This window comes from Chanos chanos, chromosome 1, assembly GCF_902362185.1.
Source record: "Chanos chanos chromosome 1, fChaCha1.1, whole genome shotgun sequence".
In the NCBI taxonomy this organism is placed as follows: domain Eukaryota; kingdom Metazoa; phylum Chordata; class Actinopteri; order Gonorynchiformes; family Chanidae; genus Chanos; species Chanos chanos.
The window spans coordinates 30,534,806-30,549,611 of record NC_044495.1 but is presented as its reverse complement, the minus strand read 5'-3'; the positions used below and the strand labels follow the sequence as shown (position 1 = coordinate 30,549,611).

Below are 14,806 nucleotides of genomic sequence, written 5' to 3'. Positions count from 1 at the left end.
ATGTAATAGTAGTGTTTGTATGTAGCATAAATGCAGCACTGTTTTTGAAAACATTATTTGAAAGCTTTTTTTAAAGTTCAGGATATAATGTTGTACGTGAGATTATTTTTGAGAGATTTTCTGTTGTCCATTGTTATAATTCAACAATCTATACACTGATTGTTTTTGAACATAACGTGACTGTTGCCTCTCAGGAAGTTGCTGGGACCAAAGGGCACTAAAGTGTCGTTCTGAATGCAGGAACTGGTAAATATTAACTCAGTTTATCTTAAGATACATTGCTGTCTCAGACTTTCTCCACACCCCTACGTGATGAATCAACCACAGCAAATCACACCACACCCAAGCCAGTAACTGTTATTTAATGTAGCTGCCAGCCATATGCAGAGGCACACCAGGACAGGAGACAGTTCAACTGTGGCAGCAAAATGCGAATACATTTTCAGGGACTGACCGTAGGCCTCTGGCTTCTAAACATCTTTCAAACACAGAAGATTGATGCTTTTAACCTGGACACTCAACATGTTCTCAGGAAAGATGGAGAGCCAAACAGTCTGTTTGGATTTTCCCTTGCCATGCACCATCAGCTCCAGCCCACTGATGAACGAGTGTGAGTTTGTTCTCAGACTCAGTTTTACTACCTTGAGATAAATGTGGCAGTCCATACACCATTTGTGTTGCTTTGTCTGGGCAGGTCTTAGGTCTTTTAGAGTTGGCCACAGCATGAGCTGCAAGAGGAATGATAAGAGGAATGGAGGCTTTTATTTGTATTCATTCATTTATTTATTTCATGACATTGTGAAAATGTAGTAATGAGCCATTCATGCATGTACATATTTTTAAAGTCTGTGAGGATAATGTTAAGTTTAAAGAGTAATGTGTCAGTGTAGTCTCAGTAATAGGCACTGGGTATAGTTTTATATGTTTTCGAGATTATGGAATATGCATCATATTAAGTTGTTCTTTTGTATTATCTATGCACTAGTGTATAATCCAATGCTGAAACCACATTTCTGGAATTCAAACTCATTGGGCTTGACAGTCATTATTTTGTGCTGGCATGTCTCAGCACTATTTTCTATTTTTAAAAGAGGCTCATAGATGTTTGTGAAGCAGTTATTGTGATTAATGACAGTCCATAATCCCTCTTTTCAGAAATGCAAGAGTGAATGTTTTGTTATCAGCAATATCAGTGACTCACACACTTTGTATCTCCTTTCCAGGTTATTGATTGGTGCCCCTCGGGCAAAAGCCCTGGCCAATCAGAAAGCTAATGTAACTGGGGGTCTTTACCGCTGTAAATTCACTGCCAAGCCTGGGGATTGTGAACGCATCCAAGTTGACAATAAAGGTCTGTAAATCATCGCCTTTCCACAATGTAGATGCTTTGCTATTTTTATCCCTTTATTATGTGCTTATGTAAGTGACTAAGTGAATGAGAATCAGCGAAAACCAAATTCTATGGAATACAAACTACACAGCATACTTTTGAGGGCATGCTTAGGCTTGTGCAATTTCCATTTGTTTTACCTGATTTTCTCTACTCTGAAATGAAAGCTTCACAGGATTTGAATGGGGTGGATCACAAAGAGAACCAGTGGTTGGGTGTCAGAGTCAGGAGTCAGGGCACAGGTGGTAAAGTGTTGGTAAGGCCATCTTCATGTAGAGCAATGGTTTCACTGGTTTAGTGACCATGCCTAAGCCTAGGAAAACATCCAGTCAGGCACAAAATCTCAGCTGCAGCACTATAAAGTGCACAAGTTGTTGTTTGTTTTTTCCTGTAAACAGTCTGTAGTATAAAAATGCTTAATTTCCCATCAGCACCTTCAAAACAGATCATACCTTAAATGTCAGTGGAGAGAAATGTGTCACCTGTAATAACAATATTAGACTCTGACAAACCATTAAAACAAACATTTTTTGTTAGTAAAACTATGCTTTGGTCTTTACTTTTGCAAATGACTTTATGAATATTATTCAATCAGTGTTTTGTGTGTGCCTGCTATTGTGCTTGACAAATTGGCATTTTTAATTGTGGTCAGGAGAAATATTGTATCACTTCTGTAGTTTTCATATATAAAGAAACAACTTGGTCAAGGATTATGTCAAATAAAACATGATAAATTTGGTGTCAAATAGTCAAAGCATCCTGTTGCAAAAGTGGCATGGATAGGAGAAATTTATCAGTGACTACGTGCAAAACCTAACTGATTTACTAATAACTTATTTACTGTTTAGGTCTGTGCACACCGTTATCAGAAGTGGAGAAATGAAAATCGTGCAGTACTGGGGCAATGCCTCATACTAGAGCAGGACCTCAAAGAAGTGCCAGATGGCTACTCTGAGAGATCATTTTGTCAGGGTCGGCCTATGGGCAAACATCTGTTTGGCTTTTGCCAGCAGGGCATCGCTGCTGACTTCACAAAGGATGGGAATTATCTTCTTTTTGGTGCTGCTGGAGCCTATGAATGGAAAGGTACAACTACAGCCACCTTCTTTAAAAATGTACAGTTTATAATAATAATAATAATAATAATAATAATAATAATAATAATACTTTATTTGTATAGCACTTTTCATAAAAAGAATGTAGCTCAAAGTGCTTTTACATATCAGTAGAAAGAAAATTAAAATAATTATGATAATAACAAAAAGTAATAAAATAAATAAAATGGTAGTAAATAGACCACACAACAAAAAAAAAAAAGTTTATCCTGCCTTGACATAGATGAAGTGTGATGGCCAGTTTACTGAACTGAGGTTTGCTAAATACTTAATAAATTGCTCACTCACACACAGTGAGTGTATAACTGAGTGTGTGTAAGCCTAACCACTGGTATAATTTCAGTATGTCTAACATAAGAAAATTATTTAAAATCTTGAGATGTGTTATGTGCTACAAAGATGTGCAATGTATCATAAATACCCGATTTTTGAAAAATAAATATCAGCATATGGAAAATGTAACACTGTTTGGCATGGGCTGTAGGTACTGTGAATATGGAGCCTGTCGATGACTTTGAACTGGACACCTTTGAAACTGGAGGTGAAAGTAATGGAGATCTCATTCCAGTCCACATCAGCAGCTACTTAGGTGAGCTTCCTATGATTAGACAACTATTGTACCAAAAGGAATTTTGTGGCAGCAAGGGTAAAATACATCTAACTCAACCTGATTCCTTAAAATACTCATGCTCAGAAAAATGTTCATACTGATTACCCATATCACTCATGATATGTGTTTATTTGTATTTGTCTCAAAATTTGCTGATTTATTTGTTTGTTTGTATAACTGTACAAAATCCCTACCAAATGGTCAACAAAATACTAAATGGCCCTGCAAGAAGGACGAATAGTCTTCTCAAACAGATGGTAGATGAACCTACGATTACACCCAGTCCTGACCTTTTCCCCATGATATACATTTAAGATTGAAATCTTTCTACATGTTAACGTGTGGTGTCTGTTAATGAGACCTGATGGCATAATTACACAGTCAGAACTAGTGAATTTTTTGATTACGTCCATTTCAAATGGAATTGTCTGAAAACCTGCTCCTCTCTCAATAATTGATACTCTCCAGATTTAGAGACAATAACCTAACAGAAGAATGGCTCATGCGATAATAAAAATGAAAGTAAAAAGTTTAAAAAATATATTTAAAATTAAGTATGAAATGATTGTTCTAATGTTGTTTTTTGTTGGGTTTTTTTTTGGAAGGCTTCTCTCTAGACCAGGGATGGAACCTCATAAAAAAAGGAGAGCTGATCATTGTGGCTGGAGCACCACGTGGCAGCTACAGTGGAGAAGTGCTAATGCTTCAGAGAGATAAACGGGAAGGTCAAAGTATCTTAACCCAAGTGCACACCTTCCGTGGACCAGGCCTGGCATCTTCTTTTGGCTATGATCTCGCCGTTCTTGACCTAAATGCAGACGGGTAAAACCATCATGAAAAAAAACAATGCTTAGCACCTTTGATGTCTCATTTTTTGTTTAATGACTAGATATTGTTTTAGGGAGATTTGAGAGTGTGGCAGAAATACTTGCATGATGAGTGGATTAGTATTACCACATTTTCTCACACTGTCTGTTCACATTATACACATCTATATCCCTTGACTCATGCAAAAAAAAAAATTGGTCACACAATTCTGTAGTTTTAGTTCTGAGAAGCCCAGCCATACCTACCCTGTAGAAACTTTTAGTGAAGTTTCTCTGCATATCGTATAGTTTTCACGGATTATATTGATGTTTTTTGTTGTTCCAGGTGGGATGATCTCATTGTGGGTGCACCAGAGTTTTCACTGACAGATGTGGAGAAAGGAGTAGGAGGGGCTGTGTATGTCTACATAAATCATGCTCATAGTCCAAACTGGGACCAGATCAAACCAGTCTCTCTCTACGGGAAAACAGAGTCCATGTTTGGAATTGCTGTGGAGCCCATAGGGGATCTTAATCAAGATGGTTACCAAGGTTGGTTGTGACATTTTCAGGACTTCAGTGTATTACTTCATAATGGAATATGTAGTGATGTTTGTGTTGTATTCAGATAATCTGAAACCTAAAGACATTCTCAATCCTTAATGTCGCACTAGTTATTAAAATTATGAAAATGTGTTGCTTACAGCACAGTGACTATTATAGGAATAAACTACAGTTTAGGGGCACTTTAATGTAGCAAACTGGCTGTTTTGTAAAACATTAAATAACATTTTATGTGGTATGCCGATTATAGTCTAAAATAACATTATTAGAAAGAATCTCAGCAGAACCTGTTTCCTTCCCCTCCATGTAATATTCTTATTGTTTCTCTTTGATAGATTTTGCAGTGGGAGCTCCTTATGAAGGAGATGGAAAGGTTTACCTCTATTATGGCTCCTCTGATGGCTTCCATCATGAACCAAAACAGGTAAAAACAATATTTTTGTATGTTGAAAAGGAATTAAAAAAAGTCAATTAAGACATAACTGTTGCTTCATACATTAAATAATTCCAATATGTTCAATTAGTAAGGTCTTTTGTTTGGTTGGTTTTTTTTTTTGTTGTTGTTCACCTTTTAGGTTTTGAAAGGTGAAAGCCACAACATCAGGTTGTTTGGATATTCTCTCACCGGGAATATGGATATTGATGGAAATGGATACCCAGATATAGTTGTTGGGTCACTCTTAGATGCTGTGTTTGTTCATAGGTATGTTTATTTATCCTATTGAAAATGATCAAGAGGCATTTATTTAATGTATGTAGTCTTTTGTATATAATGTTGTATATACGTTGATGCATTAAAAGCATGCAGTGTACTTCTTGTATGGATGTCTTTTGTAACTGGTTTGTTACATTTGTTTGTCTTTTTCAGGGCAAGACCAGTAATAAACATCAAGAGGACCATAAAAGTTGTCCCAACTCAAATTGACTTTACCAAGCAAAACTGCAAGGGACAATCCTGGTGAGAGAAAATGGACAAACTCACAAAACAGAAAAAGAAAAAAAAATGGAGTTGTGGCACAGTGTCCAATTATGCTATATCTTTTTTTTTTTTCAATTATTTAGCATCATCACCACTGAATCCTGCTTCTCTTATTTGTCTCAAGGACTTACTCAAGATCATAGACTGAGTGAGTATGTTCATCAGTGTTCATATTCTTAACACATAACTTTGTTTCTGTCAGAGTTGACCTTTAGGGCTATTTAATAATATACTTAAATAGAAATAAAATATTATATATTAGTGCTGTAGATGAGTTTTAGTACATCCTTTAACCTCTCATTACTCCGTTTCCTCTGAATGCACCATGAGTAACACAATCCAATAATGGAGAAAAGCATATGTGTAAATAGAAGAAGTCATGTCAAAAACTGTCAGGTGGCTTGCTGAATTCCAAAACTATTTGCTTCCACCTTAATATTAAACTATCACTTGTTTGCAAAATGTTTGCTTTATGTTGCTACCGAGATGCGCCCTACAGGAATGTGACAGCTACTTTGTTTGAGTCAATAAAAACAAACTGAGAAAGATTATTTCTTTTCCCAACATAATGATATCCACAACCTCAAGGCTAAATTAAATTCTTATCATTATTTATCAGAGTTACAATGACAAAAATGCTTGAATATAACCCCTTTCTTTCAGTAGTATAGGTACCACCATATTTCTCATGTCAGTGCTGTATATGTACAGATACATGAATGTGTCTGTATTAAAATGCACCTACATATATAGTCTTGTATTTATGATTTATACAATATCTCCGTTGCACAGCTTTTCAGTACAAACTGGAGGCTGATGTGTTGCATGCACAGTTGGATCTGCCACCAAGGGTTGTCTTTGAGAGCTCTTCTCAAGGATCCTATGAGCTCTCCGGCCAAGGCATTGAGAAATGTGTCCAGACCAGACTCAGGCTTAAGGTACAGCTTCACTCCATTCTAGTTCATCAAACAACAAAAATACATAACATTACAGGAAAATTCACATTCAGATTTCTGTTACTGTTGAAATGATCCACACTTTTGACCTTATTTCTAATGCATGTATATAAATTATCATTTCTGGTAGGGTCATATTGCCTGTAACTGGAAACAAAACAAAACGCTTTGATCATTAGGGTTCAGAGATTTAAACAGCAGTAAATGTAATTTCCGGCTTCATCTATGGTAGGAAGGCATCCAGGACAAGCTCAGGAATATATCCATCGCGATATCTGTATCCCTTCCTCCTGAAAGACAGAGGTCAACACTGAGAAGTTCCCTGCCTGAGCTCCAACCTGTCCTTGATGCTCTACAACCTGAGAAGACTGTGGCTGAGGTAGAGTGTGTGTATGTGTGTGTGTGTGTGTCTGAATGCAGATGAGTGTATCTGGGTGGTGTGTGTGAATATTTGGCTGCTTGACTTTAAATGAGTGTGGTTTTTAGATCTTTTTTTTTTCTTTTTAGCTACAATGTGCATCAAGTAAACAGATCTCTCTCTGCAAACATGCACTGATGTAAAACTGAAAGAATTTACTATATTTCATCCACAGTACTCTCTGTTAGGCTGTGAGAGATGGGAGATTCCATTAAGTGTTTATTGGTTTGTTTGTTACCAGGAATGTATGACTGTCATATTGCTTACAGAATGTTAACAAACAGCAACCTGTGATGACACACCGTGTGTGTAATTTCTCTTCATTTAGCAAGGCTGTGTCATACATACCACATGTGCTTCTGTTTGTCATATGTTTATGCTTTATCCTCAAATTAATACACTCTCTATCTCAGGTTATGTTCATGAACACTGGTTGTGGGAGAGATGATATCTGTCAAAGTAATTTGCAACTCCAGTACAGTTTCTGCAGCATGAAACAACACCAAGACAAGTGCATTCCCCTATCTAGGTACATGTATATGTATGTGCATATGTGTATGTATATGTATATGTATATTTCAGTGCTCTCTTATTAAATCAATGCTTTTTCATTTCATTATCTATAAAACAATATGCAGTGTAAAATGTAACATACCTGATTACCATACATATGGAGCTTACTTTCAGATGTTGTATGCTTGCTTATGACGAGTTTTATTTGTTTGTTTGTTTTGTGTTATAATGTTCATTACAGCAAAGTAGGCTGTTCTTACACTAAACTGAGGATTGAGGACAAAATATTTGTACAGATCCCTGCTGAAAATTGCTATTGTGAGTCTATGAGATTCACTTCACTTTGTTAATTCAGATATTTTTCACTAATGTCTCTTTTTTCTTTTGAAGTCAAAATGGTCAAGCGGTGATCTCACCAGGTACTGAAAACATTGCCTTAGAGATAACTGTAACAAACAAGGGGGGAGACAATGCCCATCAGAGTCGACTGCTGGCAAAGTTTGAGGAATCTCTGCCCTTAACATCTGTCCATGTCAGGGAGAACTCTGTGAGTCAGTGTTCTCTCTCAATTTTCTGAATACATACAGACGCCTGCTTGAAAAATTAAGACTCACATTTCAGTTTTAGTAACTGAAGTGAATCATTTTATCATCAAACTAAAAGTCAACGTTGATTCATTTTGGGAGACGAAATATTTGTTTTGTCCCTAAAGGAAGGCATTGAGTATCTGCTTTTCAGGCAAAAACATTTTAGAAATTGAATGACTCTCTTGTTCTACCCCTTTATAATTGTTTCTTCACTCACTAGGAGGAGAAAATAATGACTATACTGTATAATGGAAACACCACAAAATATTAATCATTTTTGGACCTGTGTTCTTTAGCTGCAGCTCTGACAATTCACATTTTCTGTATTCATCTCAGGGTGGAGAGGTCCAGTGCGAAGCTCTTGCAAGTAAAACTCGTGCAAACTGCCAACTTGGAAACCCCTTCAAAAGAGACTCACAGGTAAGAATACCATATCAGTGACCAGCTTCGTTCCACACCTCCTATATGCCATCCTCACACTTATTTTCCACACAGTGTTGTGTCTTCCACTTTGCCCATGACAAAATCCTGCAAAAACATTGTCTGACTAAGTGATTATTTTATGGTCTCGCTCATCAGGTCACTTTGTACCTAATGCTGAGTACTGAGAAGCTCTCCATTAGCGACACAAATGCCAGTGTGGCCCTAGAACTTGAAACGTAAGTTAGCTGGTAATAGAAATATATTGACGGTTAGACTGTTCATTCCCACATTATGTTCAACAAATTTCTTAACTGTATCTTGTAAACTAACTCAATGTGAAGTATAGGCTTGAGGTTGGCTGCACCACAATATACGTATATTTATATTGTCTTGGATTAAGATAAACCATTGTTAACAATCAGACCAATATTTAATAATTGCCCAGAAAATTTTCAATTATAAATGTTGTTATTTTGAAAATATTATTTCTAATGTTGTTAGTTATTATTCCTGCATATTTCTGTAACTGTGATGTAATATTATTTATTGTTACAAACAAGAATGTACTCTAGAAATTGTAAGAGTACCAAAAACCTTTTGAGGCCTCATAGTAGCTCATCAAGTTAATTAATATAGAGATATAATGAAACATCTGCCACCATGTCCATCTCTGCAAATGCACATTTATTTTTCCCTGTTTTAGGACAAGCAATCAAAATTTGTCATCGGTTGTTGCTATGGCTAAAGTTGTCTTTGAAATGGATTTGCAGGTCTATGGGTAAGTTTGACAAGGCAGTCGGTAGCAGTATAAATGTATTACTTTTATTTCATGCTGTTCTATCAAAGGTAAAGAGTATAGCTGCATAGTATAACTACCCTAGGCAAATAGTAAGTTATACTAATTATCTGAAATCTAATCATGGACAGAGTAACTATCATCTCCACATCTGCACATTACATTATTTTTACTGTGAATATTTTCCAGTCTGGCCAAACCCTCCCAAGTGTTCCTTGAGGGGAAAGTGAAGGGTGAGAATATGATCAAAACTGAGGAGGAGATTGGACCATTAGTCCAATATGAATTTAGGGTGAGTTCATGGTTTTATTATTTATGTTTTAATAAATGACTGTGATAAGTAAGTTATGTTAAATAATAAAAAAAATGTCTCATGTTTCCTGGAACAGATCAGTAATGTGGGTTCGCCTCTGAAGTCTTTCACCTCTGCAATGCTAAATATCCACTGGCCAAAGGAGGACAAGCAGGGAAAACAGGCCCTCTACCTGATGCAGATCACTGGGAGGGATCAGAAGGAGATTTCATGCTCTCCTGCAGAGGAAATCAGGCCACTCAAACATATTAAGGTGTCTGCTCCACCTTTTGTTGTTCAGAACTGTCCACACCAAGGCCATGATTAGCAGCTAGTTATTTGGTGTCAATGACAATTTATTCGCTAGTCTACTTTCAACCAGTTTAGGTTTTTTTTTTTTAATTAGTAACTTTAGGTTTATGGATGGACGGATGGATGAATGGATGGAACAAAGGAAGGGAGGGAAGGAGGGAGGCAGGGAGAGAGGAGGAAAGATAGGACACTCTAACTAAACCTTCTGTCTTTGCATCTTTTGCTTCACTTATGCTGGCATTCATTAAAAGCATATACACAGAAAGAGACCAGAGTTTGGGGTCCTCATTCAAAAACTGTATGTAAACTATCTATTCTGTTATTTGCAAACACTGGATTATATTAATCATATAATGTAATATTACATTTTATAAACATTTTCCTATTTTGTCACCAGTCATCACATGGATCGTCCAGACAAAGGCGTCAAGTAGAACAGGAATCAAATCTTGAAGCTCTAAGCACTGAGAACGGATTTCTCTCATTTCTTGGAACTAAGAGGAAGTACAAAACTTTGGTAAATATCAGTTTTAAAAGTCTTTTTGTGGCGATAACACAATATAAATCCTTATACTGTTATTATTACTTAATAAGCCAATGTTTTTAACTTGACACCCTCTCTTTATCAGTAGGAAAAGTACTATTTATAATTAATATAAGCAGCTCTATGCAAAATCCACATGGAGAAAGAGCGCTTACTGTTGGCATATAATGATAAGAAAAAGAGGATTCATTGGGTGTCACAACTGACCCACAGTGGATGTGGCCAAATTCTAAAATGTTCAGCTAAAATACTCACAAAAAGATGATAATAATAGATGTTAAATTAAATAGTTGGAAAACATTTTCAAATTAGAACCATGCTCAGCTGTTTGTCTTGTTTTACAGACCTGTGCAGATGACCTGAAATGTGTGGAGATAAGATGCCCTCTTGAGGGTGTTGACAATACTGCGGTCATTGTCCTGCGATCCCGCCTATGGAACAGCACATTCCTCGAGGTGCTGGATTAATTTATTATCATGGATTATCATATTGTTAGGAGTGGGGTGACAGGAAGAGTGGCTGATTCATCTTTGCATACAGTGATTTCATTTGTCAATACTTTTGTAGACATGTGAAGGTTAGACACTTGAGCTGGTCTAAAGTTCCTTTTTTCCATGACAGGAGTACAGCTCTCTGAATTACCTGGATGTAGTAGTTAATGCTTCCTTGAGTGTTGATGGATCTCAGAAGAACATTGGACTCCCCACAAATCAAGCTCAGGTAAATCACTCATTCCAGAGAACCAAAAGCTTTCTGTTGTCGGTTTTTTGATTGGTTATTAAGTATACATGCACATGTGAAGTCAGCCACCACCTCTTTCCACCTGCCCAAATTACAAGTGTTTCCACATGAACGTGATAAATGGGGAGACTCACACTATTTCACATACATTCATCTGCAAGTGTAGAGGTGTCCCGTTCATGATAGGAGTAACCAGTAGTGTTGAAAGGAGTTTGACATTGGAGCGGAGTCAAATTTGCGCGGGGTGGGGGGTGGGGGTGGGGGGGTTACTAATACTATAGCCTACTGGGATGTCTTTGCTTGGACAAGAGAAGGAAGCTATCTGGAAAACAGGCAGGCCTACAGGCGCAGATAGATTATTAACAGTAGGCCTACACGAAAATATTTTTATGAGTGTACTCTCCTTAATTTGTAACCGCATAAGCAATAGGTGGGTTGAGCCATCAATGACGATTTATTTGTTAATAGCAAGAAAAAAATGGTGTTTACTGTTGTATCCCTAGTCCTAACCTAACCCTAACCATAACCCCAACCATCTAGTTTCTTAGTAGGTTTCCATGTCCCTCCTAGATAATAACTTAGTACCTACTATACATTTCTAATGGATACTTTCCGAATAACTATATTTTGTTGCCATTTAGTTTCCTAGTAGGTTCCTATGTACTTACCAGAAAACTATTTAGCACTCCCTATCCAGTTTTTTTGGGGGGTACTTTCCCAAAAAGCTGTATTTCTATTACCATCTAATTTCCTAGTTAATACCTGGTAATTAGCAGACTGTAAAATACAGCATTACCCAACTTTCAAGCTGACGAAAAGTACCACAGAAACGCATGGTCTGCCGACATTGGGGAGGATGCGTCCTCTCTATTTCCAACGCCCCTGGGAGTAACTGGAACACAATGACAGGGATAGTGCTCTGTCCAGCTGACCATCTGTTCTTTACCATGGCAAACACAGATGTCAGTATAACTGAGATTAAAATGATCCGCCGTGAGATCATGCAGTGTGATTTATTCATTGTGTCCCCATCGTGTCATTGTGTATTTATCGGCCTGACTGTATTCTAACCTTTAATAATGCAGGTTAGGCTAACAGTCTTTCCAGAGAAGAAGCCAGCTCTGTTGACTCGGGTTCCATGGTGGCTTATTCTGCTCAGTGTAGTGACAGCACTCTTTTTACTTGGTCTACTGATCTACCTGCTGCTGAAGGTAATCCCATATTCATCACACTCTTTATTCCATGCACATATACAAAAATATGTCATTCAAGATTTGTTTATGTCTATGACTATCATAGTTTCACCTATGTACATCTGAGTGTTTCAGGACTGAACAATGTTAGGAAAATTCATCAGGTGATACTATCTCTACGGCAGCACAATGCAACATTAGCAGAGCTATGATGGTTCTGTTAATTTAAGACTTAACAAAAAGTCAACAACTTCGTTTTGTTTGAGACTTAACTACATTATACCTCCATCATAATAATTTAGTCAATGTTTTAGCAGCATCATCTGAGATTTTGATTTATGTTCTTCAGCTTCCACACTTCAGAGACTCAGTATGCACCAAAGAAAAGAAGAGTTATGATATCAACAACAGATATGAAGAAAATCACCTTTTGACATGAACATTCAAAACAGGACAAGAAATGTATACAGCCTTTCCTTGTTCCAAATATTCCAGGCTAAGTGTCAAGTAAAGAATGACCTTTTTTTTCTTTTTTTCAGCCATTTTGTTTTTAAATGGAAAAAAAATAAAGGTGGAATCTAGCTACAGCCTATTTGCATGACACTTTAACTCATGCTGATGTCTCACTTGACCCGTTACGACTTTCTGTTAAAATATATAAAAGAAAAAAAAATCATAACTATTTGGCTTTGTTGGTATGAACTGGCAGTTAGTCCAGACCAGACCTATGTTGTTATGGTGGGAATGTTGCCACTTTCACAGACAGATAGAACTGCAAGCCAAACCTGTCAGTGTGGTAGGTAAACCTGGACTACCACAAGATTTCTGGTGTCAAGATTGCTACGAGTGACAGAGTAATTTACAATCATTAGGAGCTCATCTTTCTGATTTGTTAAGTGTTTACTGCCTTCTTCTTGTTTAGAGCATGAAAGCACTAAGAGTGTTGTAAAGGCCACATCAGTGTTTCAATACAGTCATAATTAGCATTTTGTTATGTATTATACATCATTACTCAGTAATCAAATCAGATACATATGAGGTGTAATCAAATGCTCTGGTAATTATCTTCCTCTCTATTTTTTAGCTTGTTTGTCTTGTTAGTGTTTTTTGTTTGTTTGTTTGTTTTTTGTTTTTGTCTTGAGGTACTTTCTTGGCAGCTTTTCAGTTGCATTTACATTCTAGATAATTCCTCGTTAAATTTACCATAACAAAATGTATAGTATGTTTGTTAATACTCAATATTAATTGTACCAACAATATTCATTTTGAAATGCAGTGGTGGTTCTAGTTTGTATGGTGCCCTGGGTCGACCCCTCCTTCAACTCCTCCTTCAACCCCTTCTTTTATATTGCTCTTAGCAATTTCACATAAACCAGAAAAAAAACGCAAGAATATGTCTGTGAAACTATGGATTCACAGTAGGCTATTATGAATGAATTGTGGTTTATTTGGTAGCATTTCACAGTGTGACTGATTCCACTAATTGCATTAGTAATGTACAAAGTTAGAGGAGGGCTATTTGACAGATTCCCCCGCTCCCCCGACCTCGGGCTTCCAGTGAGGAGACCTGAGGTCAGTTGAACCCCACCCCCCTCCCCATCTCTTACTTGTGAGTGGGAGACCTTCCCAGGCAGTAGCTTACCTAACCCACAACCTAGAATCAGGGCGTTCACTCCGACAAGGATAATTGACCCATACGGTGAGATGATATCATTGACACGACGTGCAAATGAGCGATAGAAAACCGATCAAATGTCACCGTTTCGAATTTTTTGTGCAGGCGCCCTGTGCCACCCCCGGCAAGATGCGTGAGAACTACCAAAGCAGAATGATTATTGGCATGCGTATGTGTTTGTTTATTTGTTTATTTTCTTGTTTATTAATCTTTGATAGAGCTGTTTAGGTTATTTCACACCTTTTGATATATACAAACATGTTACTGACAATGAAGTTTAAAGCAGAAAGGATTCATGTATTGTAGATTTCTGCACCTGCACAATCATGGCAAACATGATGGATTAAAGCCTTGCTGTTGCAAAATTTCAATTTTATTATTGGCTTTTGATGTCACAAAAATATGCTGCCATGTGAAGGTATAACTGATGAAGATCTATTAGGATTGAAACATTTGGATAGTAATAAGGTGTGTGATTACATCACAGAGTGTGGGTTTTATTCACTTAAATAAATACATGTCAATGTCCTCCCGACCAGCGACTATGACGTTTTGCTATGTGCAAATACTGTTACTGACTGTATTGTGTTGCTGTCACTAAATTTCAATTCTGTTATTGGCTATTGATGTGACATAAATATGTCATCGTGTAGAAGTGTCCCTGATGAAGATGCATTACAATCAAAACATTATCATTTGATCTTAATAAACATGTGTTAGTATGTGAGTTAGGGTGTGCGCTTTATTCAGTATTCAGTGTGCATGTGAGAACCACTGCTCATGTAAAAGTATGTCAATAAATATAACTGTTTTCACCTGACTCTGCTCCATTGTCTTGCCCTGAACTGTAGATGAAAGACTGTGTGCACTACAAAGTGAGAAGGTCATAACA

At 37.0% G+C, this 14,806-nt stretch overlaps 1 protein-coding gene across 1 annotated transcript; it reads left to right on the top strand.

Annotated features, from left to right (window-relative positions):
- Positions 1-428: 428 nt before the first annotated feature.
- On the top strand, positions 429-12,678 carry itga6l (integrin, alpha 6, like). The gene is made up of 25 exons (XM_030781145.1): positions 429-610; positions 1,224-1,351; positions 1,558-1,646; positions 2,239-2,476; positions 2,990-3,094; positions 3,721-3,937; positions 4,268-4,473; positions 4,821-4,909; positions 5,061-5,188; positions 5,354-5,443; positions 5,548-5,612; positions 6,257-6,402; positions 6,653-6,799; positions 7,252-7,367; positions 7,742-7,898; positions 8,275-8,358; positions 8,518-8,597; positions 9,065-9,139; positions 9,347-9,449; positions 9,547-9,723; positions 10,159-10,278; positions 10,650-10,760; positions 10,927-11,025; positions 12,132-12,257; positions 12,589-12,678. Exons 1-25 carry the CDS (start codon positions 429-431, stop codon positions 12,676-12,678), a joined length of 3,168 nt encoding a protein of 1,055 aa, XP_030637005.1.
- Positions 12,679-14,806: the final 2,128 nt, after the last annotated feature.